This window comes from Aspergillus fischeri, genomic scaffold (genome assembly GCF_000149645.3).
Source record: "Aspergillus fischeri NRRL 181 1099437636264 genomic scaffold, whole genome shotgun sequence".
Taxonomy (NCBI): Eukaryota; Fungi; Ascomycota; class Eurotiomycetes; order Eurotiales; family Aspergillaceae; genus Aspergillus; species Aspergillus fischeri.
Window position 1 is genome coordinate 1,258,852 of NW_001509762.1, and position 24,273 is coordinate 1,283,124.

The 24,273-nt window shown below is 50.1% G+C and overlaps 9 protein-coding genes and 1 non-coding gene across 10 annotated transcripts, besides 4 other annotated features; 8 read left to right on the forward strand and 2 right to left on the reverse strand.

Annotated features, from left to right (window-relative positions):
- Positions 1–17: 17 nt before the first annotated feature.
- NFIA_076800 (MFS transporter) lies at positions 18–1,773 on the forward strand (the record flags this gene model as incomplete). Its single annotated transcript, XM_001259644.1, has 3 exons — positions 18–272; positions 321–1,070; positions 1,138–1,773. The coding sequence occupies 3 exons, from the start codon at positions 18–20 to the stop codon at positions 1,771–1,773; spliced, it is 1,641 nt and encodes a 546-aa protein (XP_001259645.1).
- A 420-nt stretch (positions 1,774–2,193) lies between these two features.
- On the forward strand, positions 2,194–5,580 carry NFIA_076810 (putative nitrate reductase; the record flags this gene model as incomplete). The annotated part of the gene is made up of 6 exons (XM_001259645.1): positions 2,194–2,433; positions 2,500–3,909; positions 3,974–4,137; positions 4,193–4,581; positions 4,632–4,755; positions 4,809–5,580. 6 exons carry the CDS (start codon positions 2,194–2,196, stop codon positions 5,578–5,580), a joined length of 3,099 nt encoding a protein of 1,032 aa, XP_001259646.1.
- Positions 2,672–2,718: a microsatellite.
- A 377-nt stretch (positions 5,581–5,957) lies between the features above and the next one.
- Positions 5,958–6,001: a microsatellite.
- A 196-nt stretch (positions 6,002–6,197) lies between these two features.
- Positions 6,198–6,410, reverse strand: NFIA_076820 (uncharacterized protein; the record flags this gene model as incomplete). Its single annotated transcript, XM_001259646.1, has 1 exon — positions 6,198–6,410. The coding sequence occupies one exon, from the start codon at positions 6,408–6,410 to the stop codon at positions 6,198–6,200; it is 213 nt and encodes a 70-aa protein (XP_001259647.1).
- A 1,003-nt stretch (positions 6,411–7,413) lies between these two features.
- Positions 7,414–8,555, forward strand: NFIA_076830 (putative sexual development protein (LsdA); the record flags this gene model as incomplete). Its single annotated transcript, XM_001259647.1, has 2 exons — positions 7,414–7,791; positions 7,848–8,555. The coding sequence occupies 2 exons, from the start codon at positions 7,414–7,416 to the stop codon at positions 8,553–8,555; spliced, it is 1,086 nt and encodes a 361-aa protein (XP_001259648.1).
- A 1,495-nt stretch (positions 8,556–10,050) lies between these two features.
- On the forward strand, positions 10,051–11,438 carry NFIA_076840 (uncharacterized protein; the record flags this gene model as incomplete). Its single annotated transcript, XM_001259648.1, has 3 exons — positions 10,051–10,280; positions 10,358–10,470; positions 10,534–11,438. The coding sequence occupies 3 exons, from the start codon at positions 10,051–10,053 to the stop codon at positions 11,436–11,438; spliced, it is 1,248 nt and encodes a 415-aa protein (XP_001259649.1).
- A 1,111-nt stretch (positions 11,439–12,549) lies between these two features.
- Positions 12,550–13,852, reverse strand: NFIA_076850 (polysaccharide lyase family 1 protein; the record flags this gene model as incomplete). The annotated part of the gene is made up of 4 exons (XM_001259649.1): positions 12,550–12,888; positions 12,938–13,171; positions 13,223–13,589; positions 13,650–13,852. The coding sequence occupies 4 exons, from the start codon at positions 13,850–13,852 to the stop codon at positions 12,550–12,552; spliced, it is 1,143 nt and encodes a 380-aa protein (XP_001259650.1).
- Positions 13,853–13,871: 19 nt separating this feature from the next.
- Positions 13,872–13,902: a microsatellite.
- Positions 13,876–13,901: a microsatellite.
- Positions 13,903–16,690: 2,788 nt separating the features above from the next.
- sdh2 (succinate dehydrogenase iron-sulfur protein subunit SDH2) lies at positions 16,691–17,705 on the forward strand (the record flags this gene model as incomplete). Its single annotated transcript, XM_001259650.1, has 3 exons — positions 16,691–17,114; positions 17,178–17,329; positions 17,382–17,705. The coding sequence occupies 3 exons, from the start codon at positions 16,691–16,693 to the stop codon at positions 17,703–17,705; spliced, it is 900 nt and encodes a 299-aa protein (XP_001259651.1).
- Positions 17,706–18,100: 395 nt separating this feature from the next.
- NFIA_076870 lies at positions 18,101–18,172 on the forward strand. The gene has a single exon. It is a non-coding gene; the product is annotated as a tRNA-Ala (tRNA).
- A 639-nt stretch (positions 18,173–18,811) lies between these two features.
- Positions 18,812–19,939, forward strand: NFIA_076880 (gelsolin family protein; the record flags this gene model as incomplete). Its single annotated transcript, XM_001259651.1, has 1 exon — positions 18,812–19,939. The coding sequence occupies one exon, from the start codon at positions 18,812–18,814 to the stop codon at positions 19,937–19,939; it is 1,128 nt and encodes a 375-aa protein (XP_001259652.1).
- Positions 19,940–21,926: 1,987 nt separating this feature from the next.
- Positions 21,927–22,325, forward strand: NFIA_076890 (uncharacterized protein; the record flags this gene model as incomplete). The annotated part of the gene is made up of 1 exon (XM_001259652.1): positions 21,927–22,325. The coding sequence occupies one exon, from the start codon at positions 21,927–21,929 to the stop codon at positions 22,323–22,325; it is 399 nt and encodes a 132-aa protein (XP_001259653.1).
- Between the last annotated feature and the right edge of the window lie 1,948 nt (positions 22,326–24,273).

Consider the following 24,273-nt stretch of genomic DNA (forward strand, 5'->3'; position numbering starts at 1 on the left):
CTGCGCAACCACACCAAATGGGTGTAGAATCCATTGACACAGACTACACTGCGGACACCACCAGAGACCACTTCAAGTCTGGCACCGCATTCCACAGCTACGATGACGATACGTTTTCCTATACTGACACGGTCGAGCTGTCTGTGGCGGTGGCAAACCCAGGGAGTAGAGAATGGCGGCCCCGAGTCAAGGAGTGGCTCGTTCTGATCTGTATATCGATCTTGACGATGCTGGTCGCATTTGATGCGACAATGGTCATACCATTCATCCCGGTAAGGGCTCCAAGACAACCCAGTGACTCCCCTCTAAACGATGGCCAGGGCTTATCACTCACGTTTGGAGAACCCCTCAGCAGCACCCTATGGCTCAACTCATGCTATCTTCTCGCCAGCGCCACGGGACAGATCTTCTTTTCGATACTCGCCGAGGTCATCGGACACGGCCCTCTTCTGGTCGCGGCAGCGGTCCTCTCAACAGTCGGGACAGGAGTATGCGGTGGCTCCCTGCAATTATCCGACCTCGTCGCCGGCCGATTCATACAAGGACTCGGCGGAGGGGGCGTGGTATCCGTTTCGCTGCTCTGCCTGGCCGAGAACATCCCCGACAAACACCTCATACGCTTCTCAAACTATGTCTCCCGGGTCCGCCTGGCGGGCGCCATCCTCGGCTTAGTCATAGGCAGCTTGTTATACGAGTACATCGCCTGGCGCGGCGCCTTCTACTCAAGCTTCTTCTTCTGTGCGCTCGGCATGCTCGTCATCCCCTTTGCCATTGAGCTGCGCGGCCACAGGGGGATCTCCTCGCGGACATTGTTAAAGATGGACTGGCTAGGCGGCGTGCTGACTCTCCTGGGCCTCTGCTCGCTGCTTATAGGAATCAGCTGGGGCGGAACAAGCTACCCCTGGAGCGACTGGCGGGTTCTGACACCCCTCGCTATCGGGATATCCTCGATCCTCGTGCTAGCCGTAAACGAAACGAACTGGGCCTTTCGGCCATTCTTCCACAGGAACGATTTCCGCACTCTCCCCGTGCTGATGATGTACGCCGGCAGCTTCCTGCACGGGTTCACGGTTAGTCTCCCATCTCCGAACTAACCCATCGCTAATTGCAATTGCATAGCTCTTCTACCACTTACAGAACCTAACCATATACTTCATCTTCGTCCGAGTGCTCCCCCTCCCGTTAACCGCCGCCAGCCTCGCCTCGATACTAGCCCTCGCCCTCCTCACCCTAACTTTAACAGAGAAGCTCGCAGTCCTCGACAACCGGCAACACTGTTTCTGGCTGGTCCGCGTCGGATGGATGCTTCTCATCCTGTGCACGGGGTGTCTCGTAACTCTGGACGCGACCACTCCAACCGCAGGATGGATCCTTGTCCTCGTCGCGACAGGCACAGGGCACGGCTGTCTTATGGCGGGATTCAAAAAGTGTCTTCGGCCGGCGCCCGTGCCAAGGGATTATGGCGAGCAGGAGGAGAGAAGCGTTAACCCGACGAGTGCGCTGCTGATGTGCGCGCTTTTTCGGACGGTGGGGATGTGTCTTGCTGTTACTGTTAGCGGGACGCTGTTTTTAGGTCGTGTTGCGGTGGAACTAGGGGGTCAGTCGTTTGAAAGCGCCCAGGGACAGACGACGAGGACAGCTGCTTGGGCCCGCATCCCGGAAGATCGGTTCAGGAGCACCTGTGCAGCCAGCCTGGAATTTCTGTGGTTGGTGCTGACTGGGGTCGCCAGTCTAGGGGGTGTTTCTTCGGTGTTTACTAGGGCCGTGGGATGAATGGAAATTAATCAAGCATTTCCCAGTTAAATGACATCAGCGGAATTAGTTTCCTTTAGTGTAGACCATCTGCTTCTGTGCCTTGATTCCCGCAGCTTTAGTTCGTTCCAGCGGGGAGGTAGTAAGGCTTGGCCCAGTCTTAAACACCATCCCTCCAAGCTATCCCGCATAACAGGGACACTAAAATGCATTTCGTTGTGTCATGGAATCCCATCCACCAGCCCATTGGAACCGCAGTATCGGACTCCAGAACTCTATTGTCCTGCGTGATGTCATCCGCTTCTCATGGGGAATTCCCCATACAACACATCTCCGCGGAAGCCAGATCATTAAATACATTGTAACTCGTAGACTGACAATCACTATTCCCAGCCATCCAGGAAATTATAAGTAATTGGTGCCCGGAGTAGTCAACCAAACATGCCCAAACCCACCGGCGCAACCGACCTTGAAGTCCTGAACGAGCCGGACTGGACGCAATCGCACAGTCACCGGGTCGGTGTGCGCAACCGCGATGATCGCTTCCCGGGTCTGACGCACGAGGGAGACGACTGGCGCTATGAGCTCGAGAAGGAGGCCGAGAGACGGGCGGAGGAGCTGCGAGCCAAGGCCAAGAGGGGGGAACTGCTAACTGTGCGGGACTTTTTGCAACAGCAGGAGGTGAGCATATCCATATCCCGTTTTCCATGTCAGTACCTAGAAATGGAGTGAGGCTTATCTTTGTAGGACTTTCATTTGAGGAGGCCGGATGTGCATCCGAAGCATTGGCGATATGTGCTGCATACGACGGAGGAGTTCATCAAGGAAGACCAGCCATGGTTGATAAACGAGAAGAAGAAAGACATGGAAGAGCAGGAGAAGGAGAAGGAGAAGAAAAAGCAGCAAGAAAAAGGAGGGGAGCAGCAGCAGCAGCAACAACAACAACAACAACAGCAGCAGCAGCAGGAGGAGGGTGGGAGTGACGGCTCGGAGAAGAAGCCTGCCGAATCAGGTCAGGAAGGACTAGATCAGGACGACGAGGAAGACTCGAAACCAAAGTATACCCCGGAGCAACAAGCACTCCTAGCGTATCTAAAGCAAGAGGCAGAGTATATGCAGTCGTTGAAATCGAACGACGGCAAGGGCCGATCGCCTGCGGGGAGTTCCTTTGTGCCGGGAGAGATCGATGAAGCCGATCAATTCACCCCAGACAACTGGGTTCCTCGGACGGACCACTTGATCCGATTAACTGGAAAGCATCCGCTGAATGGCGAGCCAGATCTGGTTGAGCTCGTCGACGCAGGTCTCATCACCCCCAATTACCTACACTATGTGCGCAGTCACGGCCCAGTGCCTCACCTCCTCTGGGAGAACCACAAGCTGGAGATCTCAGCCGGCAAGTCGTTGACCTTGTTAATGGACGATTTGAAGGATAAGTTCGAGAGCATTAACATCCCCGCCGTGATGGCGTGCGACGGAACCCGGAGAAAGGAGCTCAATCTGATCAAGCGCAGCAAAGGGTTCAACTGGGGCCCGGCCGCCGTAGGTTGTGCCTATTGGAAGGGCGTGCTCGTGCGAGACGTCCTGCTCATGGCGGATATCCTGCAGCTGATGGACGAATACAAGGATGTGCCTCTTTGGGTCAACTTTGGAGGTGCCGAAATTCTCAGCGAAGGAAAATACGAGACCTCCATCCCTCTGGACTACTGCATGGATCCATGCAATGATGTGATCCTTGCCTATGAGATGAATGACTCGCCCATACCTCCAGACCATGGCTACCCACTGCGCTTGGTGATTCCCGGGTACGTGGGGGGACGGTGCGTGAAGTGGCTGGAGAAGATCTGGGTGACGGACCGTGAGAATGACACCTATTACCATATCTTCGATAACCGGGTCGTCCCGCCCTTTGTGACCGACCGGTTTGACGAAATAGGTCAGACCATGTATCGTCTCCCGAGCACGGCATGCAACGAACAGATGCTGAACTCGGTCATCGCGAGGCCGGCGCAGGGAGAGAGGATAGATCTCACGGAAATAAGAAAGGGCAGGAAATATCGAATCATGGGCTATGCGTATAATGGAGGGGGCAACGAGGTACAGAGGGTTGAAGTTAGTCTCGATGGCGGTGTCAACTGGCTGTATTGCGTTCGCAAGGTATGTCGATAGCCATGTTTGCGATGGGTAGTGATGCTTTCTGACGCCTCTTGATATGGAACAGTTTCCCGAGGCACCGCTGCGACATGGCAGGAAATTCTGGACTTGGTTGCACTGGCATGTGGACATCGACATCACGCAGCTCCTTCGCGCTGAGCAGATCACTGTCCGTTGCTGGGATGTGAACAAGAACACCCAGCCGGAAAATCCGACGTGGAATCTCGAAGGGTGAGTGTCGAGCCATGAAAGTAAATCGGAGGTATAGCTTGCTGAATACAAGCAGCATGATGAACAACTGCCACTATGTCGTCAAGTCGGAAACTTCCGTGGAGCCGACGAACAATAAGCCGTACCTGCTGTTCCGTCACCCCGCTGAAGCTGGCACAGGCGAGAACGGGTGGATGAAACCCTCGATCGATATCCAGAAGGAAGATATCCGACGATCAGCAGCCGTTCCCGAGAAGCAGTTCACCCGTGAGGAGATCGAAAAGCACACCACGGATGATGACTGCTGGATCATTATCAACGGTAAAGTATACGATGCCACCAGCGTCCTGAGCTGGCATCCAGGAGGAAAAGCGCCCATTATGGCCCACGCCGGTCGAGTTCATCAAGACACGTCGGAGGAATTCGAAAGTATTCACGACGATTATGCTGTTCAGAAATTAGAGGGTATACCATCCCTCTCCGCGCCCATCTTAACGTGCTAACGTAGTGAATAGAGTGCCTCCTGGGATCCGTCACCCAGAAGACGCAAGAGTTCATCAAGCATGACGCCGAAGAAAAAGCTAAGGAAAAAGCGAAATCAGCAAAGGAGGAAAACGAGGTCGCTCTCAAGCGTCACAAGTACGTTCTCTATCCTTCAAGCCATGACTATCAAAAGCTCACCTCGATCGCAGATGGACCGCGGTCAAATTTCTCGGCAAACGACCATTATCGGAAGACACGAAGTGCTACACCTTTGAGCTCCCTTCCAAAGACAAGAAGCTCGGTTTGGAAACAGGGCAGCATCTCCAGATCGGCTTCCACTTCAAGGACCGGCTCGTCGTTCGTCCATACACCCCTACCCGGCCCATCCTGGAGTCCGAAGAAGACGGCACATTCGACCTTGTCGTCAAAACGTACTTCCCCAATTCGGCACAACCAGGCGGCACAATGAGTAATATCCTTGACTGTCTTCAGGAAGGCGAGGAGGTCGAAGTAAAAGGTCCCGCAGGCGAGATCCGATACCGCGGGAACGGCGAATTCCGCGTCGACGACAAGACATATCATTTCGATCACATCACTTTGATTCTGGGAGGATCGGGCATCACACCGGGGTATCAGCTCATTGCACGAATTCTGAGGACAGAGCAGGGGAAAGGACCCAAGATCAGGGCCATCGATGCCAACAAGTCCGAGGAAGATATTTTGATGCGCGGGGAACTCGACAAGTACGCGAAAGAACATCCGGACCAGTTTCAAATTACGTACGTGCTTTCTCATCCGGCGGACGACTGGAAGGGGGAAAAGGGGCATGTGAACGAGGAAATCCTCCACAAGCATGCTTTTGAGCCGGGAGAGAAGAGTGTTGCGCTTCTGTGCGGTCCGCCGGCTATGATTCAGAAAGCGGTCTTGCCGGTATTGAAGAAGTGGGGATATGACGAGGACAAGAATCTGTTTGGTTTTTAGTATTGCCTTTTTGGATTCGCACTTTCCTACTTCCCCGTGGGAGGATTTTGGGTTGAACTTGGGCAGTTACTTAGCACTTTGCTGTTTGGATGCTTGAAGCAACAAAGACTCGGAGCAAGTTTGTTCGCATAATTCTTGGATATCAGAAAGAGTTGAATGTCAAGTAGACATAGATCTGGAAGAATCAAGCACAACTAAGGTGTAAATAAAGGCAGTCTGCACTAGATTCCATCATGACCTCGCCTAGTTCTAAGTGGTCCGCGGGGTTGCCTGTCATCATGCAAGATAGAAAGTACGTAACACAATACAGTCATATGTTCAGTCTATTTTTCTTGTCTTACAATGCGGTACAGAATTATAAAGGCTGTATCAACGGGTTGATTGATTGATTGATCGATTGATTGACTGGTTGTTTGACTGACCCAGCGTAGTATACAGACGGTCGAAGCACATGACAATAAACACAAGCATCATCCATTGTATTCATTCACAATGACACAAACATTGCGTAAAGGCAATAGCAAGGCAGCTCAGAGCTGCTGGTATCGGGCAAGTGAAATAAACAGGACGGAATGAGAGCAAGGCGAGAGAAGAGACAGAAGTGAGAAGACATCTTCTCAATTCCTGGTCATGAGCGGATAAGGAGTTGGCACTCGCTTCAGGCCATAGCCAGAGTGCTCGTCCGCCTTTGAGGGCGTTATTTTCAGTTTGAATGAACTGACTCGCTCCTTGAGCGAGGACTCTTTGGAGTCGTTTGCTGGCTTGGGTTCGCGGAGCTCGTTGACGAGCTTGAGGTAGTGCTTGAGGAGGTTGGAGCTTCCCTTGGCCATGATCGAGTAAAGGTAAAGAAGTTTTAGGAGTCGAAATAAAAAATTTTGCTGTCTGGCAGAGTGTTCTTGGAGGAAGGACGAGGGATAGAAGAAAGAGAAAGGAAGAAGAAAGCAGGAGGGAAGGTTATACTCCTTCGGCTGTCTAAGAATAGATACCGTTCCAGAGAAAACTGAAGGAAAATGACAACAGAGTGATGCCATGAGCTGTGGAAGTTGACTCAGATGACTCAAGAATAGTGCGCTTTGGCTTGGGGCTGGACATATATTACGATTCGAAGAAGTCAGACGGCAGTGTTGGTCGTCAGAATGATGCTGAGCTATATCGCATGAGGCATCCGGATACTGGCAATCGATCTTTTTGAAATGGGCTGAAGAAGAACTGGCACTTTCAGATTCGTAGTTTACACTTAAGGCTCACTGTAATTGACATTCTCATCATAGATTTTTCAGGAAAGTGCAATGGCAGCAGCAGTAGTAGTACCTTAGTATTAGCCGCCGTAGTCGTCTCCGTGAGCTAACGTCCTACTTTCTAGCCCTAGATACACCGAACGCCTTGTAAGAGCCAAAATTATGTACTTCAGACTGTGTGAACTAAGGAAAGAGACGGGCATCGCCTTATGGACGCGGATTTTAGAGTAGAGCCCGTCGTTCGCAGGAGCTCTGCAAAGTCCTTGGGCTTGAGGGACTGGAGTTAGTCGGTCACCTCCTGCCTGAGGGCCTCCGAGGGTATTGGCGACGGGGACACTGTTGATGCTGCTCTGCGCCTTCCTGCAAAAGGCAATGGAAGGAGCATCTACGCTCGATACAGCTAGCCACTGTTTGTCTATATGGAGGCAATTCCCCTCTGGCACCTTCGAAATTCTCTCTCTTTCTGCATCCTCTGCCAGCTTACACTCCATCTCTTATATACATTCCACTCATTACGCCTTTCAGTCTCATATTCTCTTACTGTCCACCATTTCTCTTACCGCTCAACCTTCCGAGTTGCATCACCACTGTCATCATGCAGTTCCTTCTTATTGTTTTTCTCCTCTTCATAGCGAATCCCAGTCTCGCTGCTCCACACCGGGCAGCGCACAATGAATCTTCGCTGCCAGATAACCTGCCCTTTCCTTCTCCTGGCCAGGTACGGGAAATAGAGCTGAGAGCACACGGAACGCTGCCAAACACACCTCCTCCAAACAACATCAGCCGACAGGGTATTGTCAACCTACAATGGATCGCTTTCAACGAGAACTTCGAGGTGGCTTTCTTCAACAGCCTTCTTCACAATGTCACCAACAATGTGACGGGCTACGAGATACCCAGTGACGATGACGAAGGCAAAGAAGATGAAGAAGACCGGGATATGGTCATCCGAAGTCTAACTGCAATTCTCGCGGTAAGCCTCCTCGGTAGACACACCAATCAACGAGCTTGACTAACATTTGACTTTAGCAAGAAGAGTTGCATGAATTGAGCGCCAATATGGCCCTTCAACACTTCAACGTTTCGCCCATCCTTCCTTGCAGGTATCACTTCCCTGTCTCCGACTTTAATTCCGCGATCGTCCTCGCCGCCAATTTCACCGATCTTGTCCTTGGAACCCTGCAAGACGTGGTGGAGCGCTTTGCCGTCGGGGGTGACTTCAACTTCACTCGAATCATCTCGTCGGTGATTGGAAACGAAGGCGAACAAGAGGGCTGGTTCCGCGTGCTGCAGGACAAGATTCCCAGCGAGCTTCCCTTCCTCACCACCAGCGATCTCAACTTTGCTTTCTCCGCCATACTCAATGCCTTTGTCGTCCCCGGCAGCTGCCCGAATATCCATGAGATTCCACTGCAAAGGTTTCACCCCTTGGCGATCCTGACACCACCCGAAAACCGGACACAGATCATCCAAGTGGCCTTCAGGCCCGGAAGACACATGGAGCAGCGCTTGTGGATGACCTATATCAACCAACAGAATCTACCAATAGTGGAATCAATGAACATCATCTCCACCGAAAACCGGACGGTGGTCGCAGAGGTCCTTTTCCCGTACGACCAGTTCCTGATGAACGGACTGACCATTGCTGCTGTGACCAACAGCAGTGGTCCGTTCCGCAATGCGAATGACGTGGCGCGGGCGACAGTGGCCGGACCGGGTTTGATCATTGTCAATTGAGGTCTTGTTATAGATCGTGCTTTTCATTCTTCCATTATTATTGTTTAAGGCTCCTGTCTTCTCATCCTCCTATGCTGCCATCACGCTTGGTTGTTTGGGACTTTGGAAAACCGGATTAGCTTTAGCTCTATGGCAAATCACCAGTGATTGCCTGATAGGTAGTTAGGTACAAAAAAATTAAGTTGGATTACCAGATAGCTCTCTCTTCTGTCTCTTCAGCTTCCCTCTCATGTTGTGTTGTACGATCCAACGAACATTACCTCCATCGAAACCGAACGGCTGTCAATGTCGACCGGCAGTACAATCTCTCCAGACTGCATGTTGTACACAGGCCGAGTAATCTGTAGACTATTTGAGTGCTAGACCAACTGTAGCGGCGGCGCGGCCACCTCCACGAAGTTCTTCGTGGACCCGGGGCTGTTCGGTACTCTTTTTCGGCGATTCCAACTGTACGCCACGGGATGGCATCTCGCTTCTGCTAATCTTGGCGTAGGTTAGAACATAAGGAGAGGCCAACAAGGGCATTTCGCTAAACGGGACTGATTATTTCAACATTATCAGATTAACTCTTCAGCAGTCTCCTTCGTAACTAACTAGTTAACTACTAATCTTATGCCTTTCAAAGCTCCGCAGCAGGTTGGCATCTGCGCACAAACGGATTTAGAGCTCACAGGTGCACAATGTAGTTGAATACTCTGTGTGGATTTTGCCTTGAGGAATCAATATTTCGCCGTTTGCTGACCAGGGTTGCAGCCGGTCACCTAATATCCAATAATCCGCTTGAAATAGGCCGAGGCTGAGAGTTGCGAAAGGCTGAACTTGCAGGCTAACGGCCTGTCAGAGAGTTGCCATTTCACACGAGGCCGACAGCATATTTTATCCAGCCGCCGTCTCCATTCCCTTTGTTTTCGAAGGTACATGTTGACGAATTTGGCTTTGACTGGATAATTTTAGAAAGCCAAAATATATGCGGTAATAGTAACGCGTTCGGATACAAGTCTATATTGGTGGGATCCTTTACTGAAACTGGAGTCTCGAGGGGCAAAGTCACAACGGTGGATTCCCAAAGAGAGGTTCATCTGACGATGTACGTTCGTTACCTTAACATGATGGAAAATGCAGCCTTGCGTGAACCAGGCACAGTTTAATTAGTATATTGCCTTGTTCAAGCTTGACTTGGTCGCAACACTCGTCTATAACCGCTGACTTCAATTGCTGCATACGCGCTTTTATGACGTGGCCAGCAGTCTAGGGCACGCCCTCGCCATGGCCTGGCGTTTCAAGGCTGCTGTTCAGCGCGTAGTTGAAACTTGATACTCATCTTCTTCAACTTTAAAAGGTTGCTATGACTACTATTCAATGCTGCACCGGAGGTCATTGACTTCGTTCACTCGCGAGCATTAGTTGTATACGTACATATCTTGTTCGGAGTTCGCAACTCCCTTCTTCTCGAACGGCTGTTGACTTTACGATTCAGCGCTGAGCGCAGATCGAAATGAGATCCTCTCCCCAGAATGACAGCTCTCCCACTGCACCAGTTGGAGAGTATTCGTCCGACGAAACCCTCTTTCCAGATCTTGGACAACGCGACAACATTCCACCAGAGAATGGTGCAATCGTTTCAAGCAATGATACCTCCACTTGGCCCTTCAAAACACTCTTGAATATTGCAAAGATGGCCAAGGGGAGAGTGAACAGGAGCATGATCAACTTCATAAAGACACAGTAAGTCGTCGTGATTTTAGGATTACCCATTACGTGATATGTTCGTCGACATCGTTTTGATGCGAACTTCTCTCTAGTCTCCAAGGCACAAGGCTCATATTCGTGGTGGGCCAGACCGGGTCTGGTAAGACGAGCCTGCTAGAAGAGATAACCAGTCAAGACCTGAAGGTTGGGCATTCAGCCAAATCTGGTATGGGCCTTTTACCTTTCAACTCGAACTCGGAGGCCACTTAGCTAAATATTTTTGACACAGGGACTCTTGGTTACCAGGTACTCCCAGCAATTGTCCACGGCAAGCAGTATCTCTTTGTCGATACACCAGGGTTTGGGGCAGAGGACTTGAAGGACAAGGACGTTTATGAGGATATAATGAGCTGTGTGTGTACTCTGGGACAGTGGGTGACTATTGCCGGAATCATGTTCGTTCACGACGTCAGATCGCAAAGACTGACCTTCAGTGAAATGAGAACGATTCGCTGGCTGCAATGCTTTTGCGGTCCTCAGTTTTTCCGAAATGTCACTATTGTTCAAACCCAGTGGGACAGGATTACTGAAGATGACATGGATCAAGTTCGCGATATTGCTAATGAGCTGGAATTCTCGGCGTTTGACGACGTTCTCTTCCCGAAACACGTCAAAGGTGGCTGTGTCTACAACCACGGAGTGCGCCTGGAAAACAAAAGCGAATGGGTTACTTTATCAAGAAAGAAAAAAAGGCAAGAGCGATCCCGAATGGCCGCAGATTTTATACTTAACCAGTATGGCCGCTGCGGTAAGGTTGCGAGACTCCAGGTTCTTGAAGAGCTGGCTCAAGGCTGGGGACTCTATGAAACTGAGGCGGCAAAATCTCTCTTTGATTCGGTCGAACATCCATTGATATGCAATTTACGATACAAAACTACATATTTGGACCTCGACGAAAAAATCTCGCCAAAAGTGAAAGAGGAAGAGGCTGCTGCTGCAGACACTTCGCCGGAGCAGCAAGCAGCTGAGAGTTCGACATGGAAATGGTGGGAAATTGCAAAACAGGTGGCGTGGACTTTCTGGGGCTTTCAGAGAACTGGACACACCAAGTATACTGAATATATGGAGTCGGTGGCTACGGATGTGTGGGAAAGATTGAAAGGTTGGTGGTCCGGAGAGACGCCGCCACAGTAGATCACCACGAACCTCTGCTTTCTCAATTATTATAGTCATTACGATAGTGCGCTGCTTGTGAAATCTTTTGATATTTCATGTGTGATATTCAATGCCGGTTTTCAACATCGTTTTGAACTCAGATGCATGGTATTGAGCAAGTTATAAGATAAGTCTTTTGTCGACCTGTAGCTTTCCAACTTAGTTACCACTACTGTGGTAGGCAGACGCACACCCCAGGCACGACTCTTGTTGTGCAGAGAAAGAAGATTCTACGGCACAGCCTCTACTGGTTTCAAATTCGACTTACTCCGTGAGGCAGCGATGTGCCGCGTGGAAAGGACATGCTTTGAAAACCAAAGACCACGCGGAACCATGGTCTTTCCACAGTCAACCCGAGTTACTCCGTAGTGTTGTGTGTGAGTGTCCTATGATAAGAGGCGATGTCATATTTTCCTGCCTCATCAATGCATCATCCTGCGCATGAGTCGAAGATACCACAAATTGAGCATCCGCAAAGTCCAAGGTTCCCCAGACAAAGTCATCATTGAAACCATGAGAGATGGCATTCTGAATCAATCAGAGGATAGCGCATACGTAGCTCTCTTTATCGTTGCTGCCCCTGTCGACTACGACTGTCATGTTACGTGCGAAAACTTCGCCACTATGTGAAAGACCCGGACTATATCAGCCGGTGTCTCATACAGGTTAATATGAGGCAAGGGGCTCGTCAGTACCCAGGCACTGGTTTCCTAATCCGCAACCGTTTGGAGCTATGAGAGTTCTGAGGAGGGGCAGAGTGCAGAATACGTATCGTGAAGCTTGTGTATCTACCTGCCCGCTTCTTGGATGGATGCAGTGGCTTGGGCTACAGTGCTAAACCTGGTTTGATTGTTGTTAATTAAGGTCAAAGATACTACTCTTCCTATGCTGGCCATGCTTGTTTGGTGGACTTCAGAACCTGAATTAGCTGTAGGTCTGTGGCGAATCACCAGTGATTGCCTGATATGGTTATGGTACTTAAGTACGAGAAAAATTAAACGGTGTTACCAGATAGCTCTCCCTTCTATCTCCTCTCTCCTCTGCTGTCCCGCTCACCTTGTGTTATGATTCAACGAAATGTGCAAGCCGCTTACAGCTTACCGTTGCCAGCATTAGCAGTAACGCTGGAAACAACGGTGTTGTAGGCAGCAGCGGAAGCAATATTCTTGCCCTTGAACTTCGAGAGGATGTCCGTATCAGCCTGGCTGAAGGCGCCGGAGCTTCCAAAGCCGTTGATCTGGCAGGTGTGGCCCAGGTAAGAGGAGCAGGCCTTGTTGGTGGAGGCGTCGGGGGAGGTGAAGACCTTGCCGGAGATGGGGGACTCGGCGACGGCCTTGACGTTCTGGAAGACGTTTCCTTCGGCGACGACGTAGGCGCCGGAGCCGATCTCGAAGGCGTGGCCGGCGTTGTCGTACCAGTAGTTGTTGACCTGATTCATCTATTAGTTGGGGTGATTAGGGATGAGGGAAGGAACGTACAGCGTGCAGCAGGGTGTTGCCCTGGACCTTGGGGGAGCGGCCGCTGGTGTGGTAGATGTAGTTGCCCTTCATGGTGACCATGTCGTTGGAGCCGTCGAGGTAGATGCCCCAGTAGTGGTAGCCGTTGCAGGTGGCCGAGTAGTCGGTGACACCGTCGATGTAGCAGTTGGAGATGGTGATGCGGTTGTCGGCCTGGGTGCCGAGGACGATGTGCTGGCGACCAATCCGGGCGGTCTATCCCGTCAATATCAGCATTGTCTCGCTGAGCACGTTTGAGAGACTTACAGTGACGTGGTCGATCCAGACGAGGTCAGAGTTGTTGATAGTGATGGCGTCTCCACCCCAGACGTACTTGGGGTTGATGTCCGTGATAGCGATGTTCTGGATGATGATGTTCTTTGCGCCGCTGACGATGCGCAGACCCTTGCCCTTGATGACGCCGGCGCTGCCCTGGCCGATCAAAGATTTGTTCGAATTGACAGTGATGCCGAGCACGCCGGCGTTGTCGTAGCTGACGCCGACCTTGGGGGCGTTGGGCTGGTAGTTGTCGCACCACGAGTTCTGGTTGATGGCCACCTGGCACTTGGCATTGGTGCCCCAGGGGGCGCAGCCCGTTCCGCTCGTGGTTCCTTCAGTGCCGCGGAAGTCGAATCTGTGGCCACATGTTAGCGTTCCCGTTCATCTTCATCTGTCGGGGCATTGGGTTGAGTACGTCTTGGTGAGGACGATGACGCGGGGCTGGCTGTCACCGAGGTATGAGACCAGCTCATCGGTTGTTTTGGGATAGACGGGGGAGGCATTTCCACCTCCTGTTACGCCCTTTGCGAAGCCCTCGGCGGCTCCAGAGACGCCAATGGCCGCGGCAGTGCTGGCCAGGGCAGCCGTGACGGCGGTGAAGAGAGAGGTATATCTCATAGTGAGAGAAATGACAAGAGAAAGAATGAATGAATGAATGAATGAATGAAGTATTGAAGTAAGGACTAAAGTGAAGAGCAAAGGAAAGAATGGGTTGTCTCAAACAAGCATTCCTCACGGGGGAAGCCTTCTTATAAACACTTCATCCCGGGATCCGGACATGGACCAAATGGAGACTTCAAGATATGCAAACCCCTATTATCAGATTCGGTTCATCTATCCGAATCAATAATGCAGGGCCAGGCTAAATAGAGACCTATTACATGAAACGTACCAGACTAAGCCAGCCCTAAAAGCACCAGTAAAACACCAGTTCCCAGCCCACTAGCGCTAAGAACGTCTGTTGCATAGTCCACCACAATAATAATGTCTTGAGTACGGAGGTCAGTGTATGAGGGTTCAAATGTCGGCCGAATTTTCTTCTCAAGCATCGGTAGTACGGAGTAACTGCTTGTCAGCCGTTAACTGATACATAGTGGATAGTGGATAGTTCATCAAAGAGGGGCAAGGGCTGTCGAGTCTAGTTTAAAGTGTTTCATAGTCCTACTTAGGAAATATGTAATATCTTAGCCTCTCTGCACTGAGTCAGGGAAACCGGCTAACATCTTAGCTGCCGGATGTTGTTGCGCTTCTTGAGAAATTCTCCGTCTTGGCGGGTGTGAGTTGATGTATCCAGAGATTCAAACTTGAGACTTACGACGCTGCATCTATGCGAATACGAAACTATAACAATGTGGCTTCTTTTTGGATCTTTGGATTGACATCGACCATGGTTCTCAAGATTCAAGTTTCATTGTAGTGTGCACCATGTGGTTGTGGTAGAAATCAAACTGAGAGACACGATCCACAGTGGATCACCGCGACTGATTCTTCGACCACATGGTCAGTCTCCATTATCATGACTAGTGTCTTTGTCAGGGACCTCAGGGGATACTCCTGGACGTCATAAGTTCATAAACCATGTGTTGAGATACCCTCTTAGGGAATAAAATGATCACCCCTGCATATACAAACTGACTCCATTCCCCATACTCTGCAGATCCACATAGGGCAACATCCGAAATGCCGAGCATAGCCTTGCCTTCAACGTGGTCTGAACTGCGCAAATAAGCCGTACGGAGCAGTTGTCTTAACTGTAGGAAATTGCCCGAAGGCCATCAGGCTCTAGCGCCTGCTTAGCATATTGTCAAATTGCAAGCATATTAAGCTGCCATACCAAGGAGGTCGGAATTACCGCCAAGTCCTTTTCTTTAGTTCCTCAGAGCAATGCTCATCAACAGGTTGGATATGCTTGTAGAATAGCTGTTATCTGGGCCATACGCCAGCTCCTGTCTTATATTGCTACTTTAGTCGACCAATGCTTGGAAGATCAAGAAATATATCGTACGACGTAAGGCGTTAGTACTCTACTTCAAGACTAGTATAGAAGGGCAATTTCCGTATCCCAATAGTCGAATCCTTCGCCGCAGCAACCTCGTTGCAAAGCGATGGAGAGGTCTGTCTGGCCCATCTGGTCATAACATCCAGAGTCCGGAAAGCCCCTGATGGTGTTGCCTTACTGAAAAATGCAGTATTGCCGCGACCTCGAAAGCCCAGTGGCCACGGTTATACGGGAAAGACCTCGAGGTCAGCTTCAACAAAGGTAAGCGTCAGTATAAGGTCATAAAGCTCTTGTCGGCAGAATATGGATTTTCCTGCCCATAGTGATTCTGCGGGAGGTCCGGAGCACGCCCGAGTCTTCTCCGTGAAGCTTGCTCATTGGAAGTCGAGCGCACATGCGGAAGGCGGTTCTGTCAAAGACTGAGTCAAACCAGATGTCAGTGGTAACTTATACCCAATTGTCCTAACATCTCATTTCATGGAAGAAATAAGAGAATACTGGACAATTGACCATTGAAATGACTGAGAGCCCGATGACAATGCAGATAAACGGCAGTTGGACAGTCAGGCACGATCGTAAAGAAGAGCAGATGAGCATGACCTTGGCATCCAACATATTTGCTCTGGTTTCAATTAGAGCTGTATATTTGTTTGCACATCAGTTATGGTCACGATCGTCTCGATCTTCTTCACTTAAACCAGGATGCCTGAATAGAAACGATCGGCAATCGGTCCGGTCGGTGGGTGTCATAGCAGTCTGATTACTCAAACAGATCTCCAGATTCGGTCTATCAGATCGGTGGTTCGAGAGCAGACTGAGGCGGATGTGATTGGCAAAGCTTGTTGATCTTTGGGATAATGGATTGCCACTACTCCGTACCTAAGAAGGGATAGTATTCATGCCTTGCTGCCTCAGGCTTATTTCACATGACGTTCGGTCGTCGGGACGGCAGTTCCGTTCCCCCTTCAGCATGGCCACCCTTAGCACTCCATCATGCCTATCGACTTCATGAACCAGGTGGCTGTATATCATAGACACTGATAGAAGATTCGCCTCTCGATTAAAACAGAAGCCTCTACCCAGAACGACGGAGTGGCTGCAGGGAATTATATTTCCTGCATGGCAGCGAGCTTTCGCCGTGTGTCCCCGACGCTTGCAATTAGCGAATGTGTGATTGGCGGGGACGGGCTGAGTCAGCAAATTGCCGACCGCCAGACCCGAGGTTACCTTAGCTCCCAGAAGCGACAAAACATCTCCAGCGGCGTCTGAACCGTCTTCCGGACTCCTTGAACCTCATCTCGTCGTCGCCGCTGGCAGGCTGGTGCTATATCTACTACCTCTACATCTCCTCTCTGCCTCACTGCCACTTTACACTATTTAATCGACCGCTTTCGGCTCGTCCACCATTCTGTTCAGCGCTCGCGTGATTGAAACGACCTTCCTCTCGTCCGCCCACCATGGCTGCTCTTCGTTCGACCTCGCGCCTCGTCGCATCCACAAGGCCTCTGTTCCGTCCTGCCGTCTTTGCTCGCTCGTATGCCACTGTTGATCCCGCTACTGGTGTCGGTCGCACTGGCAGTGCGGAGGCCAAGGTTACCCCCGAGACCAGGACTTCCGATGTTCAAGATCCCAACCCGTCCCAGTCTCCGAGAATCAAGAAGTTCCATGTCTATCGCTGGAACCCAGACCAGCCTACCGAGAAGCCCAAGATGCAGACCTACAGCCTGGATCTGAACAAGACCGGTCCTATGATGCTGGATGCGCTCATCAGAATCAAGAACGAGATCGACCCCACCTTGACCTTCCGGAGAAGTTGCAGAGAGGGTATCTGCGGTAGCTGCGCCATGAACATTGACGGAATCAACACTCTGGCTTGCTTGTGTATGTTCGGCCCCATCTGGAACGGATTCAGGACATTGAGCGTGGTTGCTAACATCCCGTTAGGCCGTATTCCCACCGACACCAAGCAGGAGTCGCGTATCTACCCGTTGCCTCACACCTACGTCGTCAAGGACTTGGTCCCCGATCTGACCTACTTCTACAAGCAATACAAGTCCATCAAGCCTTACCTGCAGCGTGACACCAAGACCGAGGATGTGAGTACTTCTCAGATTCTGTGATTATGTAGCCCAGCTAATTCAAGAATAGGGTCTCGAGCACCGCCAAAGCCCCGAGGACCGCAAGAAGCTCGACGGTCTTTACGAATGCATCTTGTGCGCCTGCTGCTCGACCTCTTGCCCTTCGTACTGGTGGAACAGCGAGGAGTACCTGGGTCCCGCCATCCTGCTTCAGTCTTACCGTTGGCTGGCCGATTCTCGTGACGAGAAGACCGCCGAGCGCAAGCACGCTCTCGACAACAGCATGAGCGTCTACCGTTGCCACACTATCCTCAACTGCTCGCGGACTTGCCCCAAGGGCCTGAACCCCGCTCGGGCTATTGCTGAGATCAAGAAGATGCTCGCTGCTCATTAGGTGATGTATTCACAATAAAAGAAATGTGCTTCTCTCGTGTCCAATTTCCCTGTGCGCCTATATTTCCTTTCACCTTTTGTGTCATGTTGTTGCATTACTTTTTCCCTCGATTTCGAGGTTATTCATGTCGGATGTTTTCATAGGTGTAAATTGAGTATTTGATTCAAGCAATATAGTGGCGATATTCATCTTTAAATCGTTTCCTTTTGGGGCAGTTTATTTAGAGGAAAATCATGGTCCATAGTCATGGAATTCAATCTATCCGCACTTAGAGCAACATCTGTGCTGTGTCTCCATGTGTATGTCAGCAATAAGCCTGGAGCATGATCGGGAATTCTTCGGCGTTGGTTCGATTCTGTTTATAGAGGCAAAATTTGGGTGGCGATATCATCACTGGGCTGTTAGCACAGTGGTAGTGCGCCCGCTTCGCATGCGGGAGGTCGTGGGTTCGATTCCCACATGGTCCATTTTTGCTTCTATTCACAGCTTCCTCTTCTCTTCCTTGTTATTGTTTTTGCATGCTGTCATTGTTATCATGCTTATAGTGCGGAAAAGCTTGTTGGATAGTATCTTGTTTGTATTGGGGTGCATTATCTTCAGACCATCTACAACTTCATATATACCTATACTTACCTAGCAAACCATTTCCTAGAAAGCCCGTTATAATGTCTGTACTAGAGCGGGAATTCTTAGGCCTATCAGCATTTAATTTACTGCATCATGACTGCCCTTAGGGTGGTTATCAAGGATTAATGGATATAGTCACATATATATAACAAGCATCAATCTTTCATGTCTTGTCTGGTATATGTACAGTGCAGCACAGTCTTATTAGCACCGTTATTGATTTTGACACTTATGTTCATGTCTCTGGGAATGCTCTCGGATATCCAGTATACTTTTTTGACTTGTATTTATATGATTTTACCTATAAGTAAGCTGAGATCCGACCAAGGACAGTAAGTTGGAACACAATACTATTTATAAAGGAGATCTCCACTATCACTGTAGATCCTCTCAGCTCACTCCTAGGCATTAACCCCACCACCGGTCCACATTGTTTCTTTCCTCTTCTCAACTTCTAACTTCATCAACTATTGCCAAAAATGCCTCCGCACGAAGGATTGGTCCATCTCAAAGAGTACGACATCAAAGACAGCAATGTGGAACTGATCGGTTCAGACATCGACCACCGCGTCAAATACAACTCAGCCGCATCCGAACCAGCCTGGAACAACGGACTGGTAGGCCAAGAATGCGGCCTCTTCATCTGGCGCATTGAGAACTTCGAGGTCGTCCCCTGGCCCAAGGAACGAACAGGCGAGTTCTACGACGGCGACAGCTATATCGTCCTGCACTCCTACAAGGTCGAGGACAAGCTGTGCCACGATATCTTCTTCTGGCTGGGAAGCAAGACCACGCAGGACGAGGCGGGCACGGCCGCGTACAAGACCGTCGAGCTCGATGAGTTCCTGCGTGGGACTGCGACGCAGCATCGCGAGGTGCAGGCGCACCCCTCGCCGGAGTTCATGGCGCTATTCCGCCGGCTCTGCGTTCGGTCTGGGGGCGTGCGGTCGGGCTTCAACCACGTCGAGACAAATGAACAATCATCGAAGGAGGCCATCACGCTGCTTCGGATCTTCAAGCACCCTGCTGCTGCGCGAGCGGATTCAGTCATCGTGCACGAGGTCGAGCCGACCTGGGAGAGTCTCGACGACCATGACGTCTTTGTCTTGGATCAGGGCCAGAAAATCTGGGTCTGGCAGGGCAAGAACTGCAGCCCGATGGAAAAGGCAAAAGCCGCTCAGGTGGTCAACGATATGACTCTTGCTAAACATCTCGACGTCGAGGTTCTTTCCCAGCTGGAGTCGCGATCCAAAATCATCGTGGACCTCCTCGGCGGCAAGGATACCAGCAGTCGTCTTTCCAGGCGCCGCGGCCTGTCTCGTTCCCTGCAGGAGGCGATCGGGATAGTGACGCGTCTCAATCACTCAAGTTATTCCGACTCAGTGACGCCACAGGGGCGATTTCGTTCGATCTCGTCAAAGACGGGCAGCAGATCTCCCCGTCAGATTTGGATGGAAACGATGTTTTTCTTTGCGACACCGGTAGCAGACTATGGGTCTGGCAGGGCTCGCAGGCGAGTAAACGGGAGAAGGCGCTGTGGCTCAACGTTGCCCAATCCTATATCCGACAGATTCAAGAGGCTCGGACCAACCCAGCTGTCCATCTGATTCCGATCTCAAATGTGGTGCAAGGTCATGAGAGTCCAGCATTTTGGAAGGCTATCAGAGTCTGAGATTAGCCGCGGCCAGCGCTTATCCATTCTATTGGGGAGACACGCTTGCTCGCCCTCACGCTGTGTATCTAATCCAAACGGTAAAGATGTCACATTGTACGAATGAATAGATCAATGGCTGCAATATTCAGTTTCATTTCCACAGAATGTACTTTGTAAAAACTGCGTCGCTGTTGGCATACAGGGCTATATCAAATTGCAGAACGTTGACGTGATACCCTGCGCTTGCCGGGATCATCTCCCCGAGTTAAAGGTAAGTTTGGCCATATATTGCTTCAAGTGACCCTTCACATTCTCTGGTAATGCAACAGATTTTAGTAGATCCGACTGCTTGTTTCCAGGTTTATCCAGGGAATCATTGCAAGTCACATAGATTCAATAGCCACTCGAGCCAGGGACGAAGGCTTCCCTTAGCCTCTGAAGCTTCTCACGGTCTTTGCTCCGCGCATCCCGCCATGCGCCTCCATAATATGGCTGTTGAAGTTCTTGTCTTGGCGGAGGCCACTGTTGTTCTAGAGTGAGAGTTTTCCGTGCGGGTGGTATATTCGGCTTATGTCCTCCGGGTGCTCTCCTGCTGGCTACGTCTGGGGTTTCTGGAGTGTATTCGAGCTGGAAAATGCCGAGCGGCCCATCGTTTTGGATCTTGACAACCTGTCCATTGGGTCCCAACCACCCTAGATACCGTGGGTCTAGCAAACCCCTTGTCATGTTGCTCTTCCTCTTCCTCTTTCGTTTCCCGTTCAAATGTGATATCGTATGAGGGAATCTTTCACGGTTTCAGAGCAAAGACTACAGGCAATGAAAGAGTCAGTCCACAGTACGGCGACTGGATTACTTTCTTCACACACCGGTGTAATATGGCCTCTGAGCACTTTCTATGTTCTGGCCATCGCCGAGAGTTGCATGTTGCCGATTAAGAACCACAGTGTTTGTCATCACAATCCCCCATTGTTTTTCCGTCGTATCGGCAGAATGGCTGCCCTCTCTCAGTAATGGTCTATCTCCAAGGATATGGTTTCGGGACTACTTACACAACCTTGTCAGAGCTTTCACTGGCCTGCCAGGAACTGTGCGCATATGAGCTAGTGGGCAAGTTCGCCTTCCTGCTCGGAAGCTCCGGCTTGTTGGTCTGTCTGTAGTTAGCAGCTTGCTATGAATAAACATTCCCCCCGAGGTGAAAGCAAAGTATTCATACCGCCTCTAGGCCTAACTTCTGTTTAAGGAAGTCTTTTGTATGTTCATCCAACTCCGTCCGTAACTTTTTCGATCTGAAATAGATCGTGTATTTGTTCTGGAGCCCAAAAGCGTCAGCACTATCTTGACTGGAATATTTGGACTTTGAGGACACACATTACTTCCGTTTCCGTCTTTCCCAGAGAGTTTCGATAACCATGTTCCACTCGTTCATTTGTTCCTTTGCTGCCAGTGTCTAAGCGCCTTTCCTTTCAGTTAGACCCTAACAAAATTCTGAAAGATGGGAGCAAGCAGAATCATTGGTCATTTTGCACGGCCACAGTAACCATGCGCGTATAGGCAAGGGAGTTAGCGCTCAAGCAAGTATCGATTGGTTTCGACGCAACGTGTCGACATGCGTTACACAAGGCTATGCAACGATTCGATATCCGGCTCTCCGAGTCAGTGATCACAAGCAGCAGCTGCCGCTTGGGGATATCAGCGGCAATGTCGGCGCTGCTTACACATAGCCCAATAGTTATCCTATAAGAATAGGTCTGCGTTAGACAGCAATATCCATTTCTTTAGAGACTTTCAAAGTACTCCAAAATCACGCAAGTAGCTGTAAGTAAGTTCCGAATGAATCCTCTCTGCTCGTTTACTCATACTCTTTGCGCAGTATCCTTCTATCCCGTCCTATATATCCCCACACCGCTACAGAGCCTTCTGACGTCCTCTTTTGCTTCGAGATGTCAACGATCAAGGTATATGTAGCCATATCCGACGACGGCGGTGTTTACAAGCACTGGGCTCTTTTCATTGACGAGCCCGAAGCGGACGAAATCTTGCTCAATGCCAGGGGATCCGATGGCGGCTTTCGCTATGAAACGGAGAGAAGAGATGTTCGTCATGACGAAAGTCTGGTGGAGCTGGTCTACCTTTGTGACGTGGATGTCGCCAAAGCCAACACGATCAGGGATATTGCAAGGACAATCCCCGTTCATAATGAGATCTCCGGTTGGAATTGCCAAGACTATGTGCTTGATCTCTTGGACGAGTTGGAAGAAAGGAAAGTCATGGACAGTGAAGATGAAGTCTATCGGAGGCAGAGGACTTATATTGCGGGAAAGCAAGAAGGACTGGCATAACGCTCTTCTTCGCCTGCCTTCGGTTGGAGAAGCTGGATTGATTTCTTCCTGTTTCGTGAAACCGATTGTTCATATTAGGCATGTAACTCAGTGCATGATACCTATCCAATCTATTGTTCTCAGCGAGTTACCGTTATATCTGAAATCGAACTTTCAAGCGACTTAGTTGAGTGGCGTGCCGCAGCTAAAGGGAAATAACAGTCATTTGGCAGCAGAGAAATTCTATGATGTTAGCTTGTTTTGACATGGATGCCCCAGAGCCGATGAACAAGCACAAGCCAATGTATAGGGAACTGCGAGGGAGAAATACTCCTTGGCAAATAGGAATACCAGTCATTCTCCTCCGCCAGACACGATGTCCTTGTTCATGAAGTACATTCATAGTACTTTGGATTAAACGCGCTATATTCCCGTCAAATGATTCCAGTCATGACACGGTATTGTTCTGGTCCCGTTTCCCTTATTATTATAAGTCTTGACATCGCCATGAGAAAAGACATCGAGTCCTGATTAGTAAGGAAAGAATGGAAGAATTTGACGCATGTTTTACTGCCATGATAGGGAGTAATATGACTGAAATGTTCAGACCCAGGAGGTACGCTGAGTATTGAGCTGTCTGTGTGGTCCTCGACTCTTTTCCTTCGGAGGGAATACCGACACTTAAGTCGATATCCGGATCGTCGCTGACCCAGAACTAGAGCTGATTCGAGGTCCTTCGGTTGAGCTTTGCTGCATCTGTTTTCAGACGCTGGAATTGTAATCTTCGACGCTCCTGGAGATAGGAGCCAGGGATGAGTGCCATCAAATCGGCCCCAGCATTTCTCTCGAGCGCCGTCATAAAAATTTGCATCAGCTCTTGATTACGATCCACGGCGTCGGCACAGGCTAGGGAGGTAAGTATTTCGAAGTATAGCAGTATCGTCCATGGCCATTGAGAAGCAAATGGGCTCCAAAGTCTTTGCGAAATGGACGATGGTAAGAAATAGCTGGGTAGAAGAGTGAGACGAACAGCGGCCAGGGTTTGTCACCATGTATGATGCAGGAAGCTAGCTAAAACAGAGCAATTAGCCATAAGGAGTGTTACATTAGTTACATCCAAACATTATGCTCTATATGTACTCTGGGCTCTATAGACCAGTGCTTCGTAGACTAAAACATCTCATGCGCAGACTCTACGGACTAGGGAGGATTTCACGTATCTTGAGGAGTTTGGTATACTTACTGTAAACGGGACGTGAAGATCGCCACAGACGTGCTTCATTCACTCGCTGCGATCACATAGAGGGAGCATTTGACGGATTCAGATACTATTTTTGATGTCCAGGCGTCTATGCCTAATAAAGTGAGAATATCGCCTATGGAACCGAAGCGAGATCGTCAGGACTTCACCGGGAGCTCTATCTGAGTGTCACATCGGATATGGTACATAGCAAGAATGCTAGCTTTTATACAAGATGACCCCCATAATGACTGCGGCTATCTCAACCCCTCAAACTACATGAACGGTGCGTCTCCTAGTCCCCTATTAAGAATGATCCCAATGGTATCTGTGGGGTGATTCGGACGTCTCGTAAGCCCGCAGCGTCTCTGAGCAGCGCGAAACAGTACGTGGTCATTTGAAGGAGAGGAGTCGGGCCTATATAGGTGACATGGATATGTCGAGACCGCAGGGGCCAGGGGGCAGTAGTATAGCCCTCGGCGGTGGTCGGAGGAAGAGAGGCGGTTCAACAAGGGCTGCGGAGTTTTTCAGCGCTAACGATGTCGTTGTATAGAGAGGTACTATGGCTAGCTTATTTAGTTTGTATTGACAATTACCCCTCTAGGTGTTCTTTTAAGTCAGATTCTAGGGCCACCCGATCTTGGCATTGCTGCACCTTGGGCTTTATATAAGGGTTATGCGCTTTCTTGTTTTGAGTTCTGTTTTTATTTTCCCTTCTATACTCAGCCA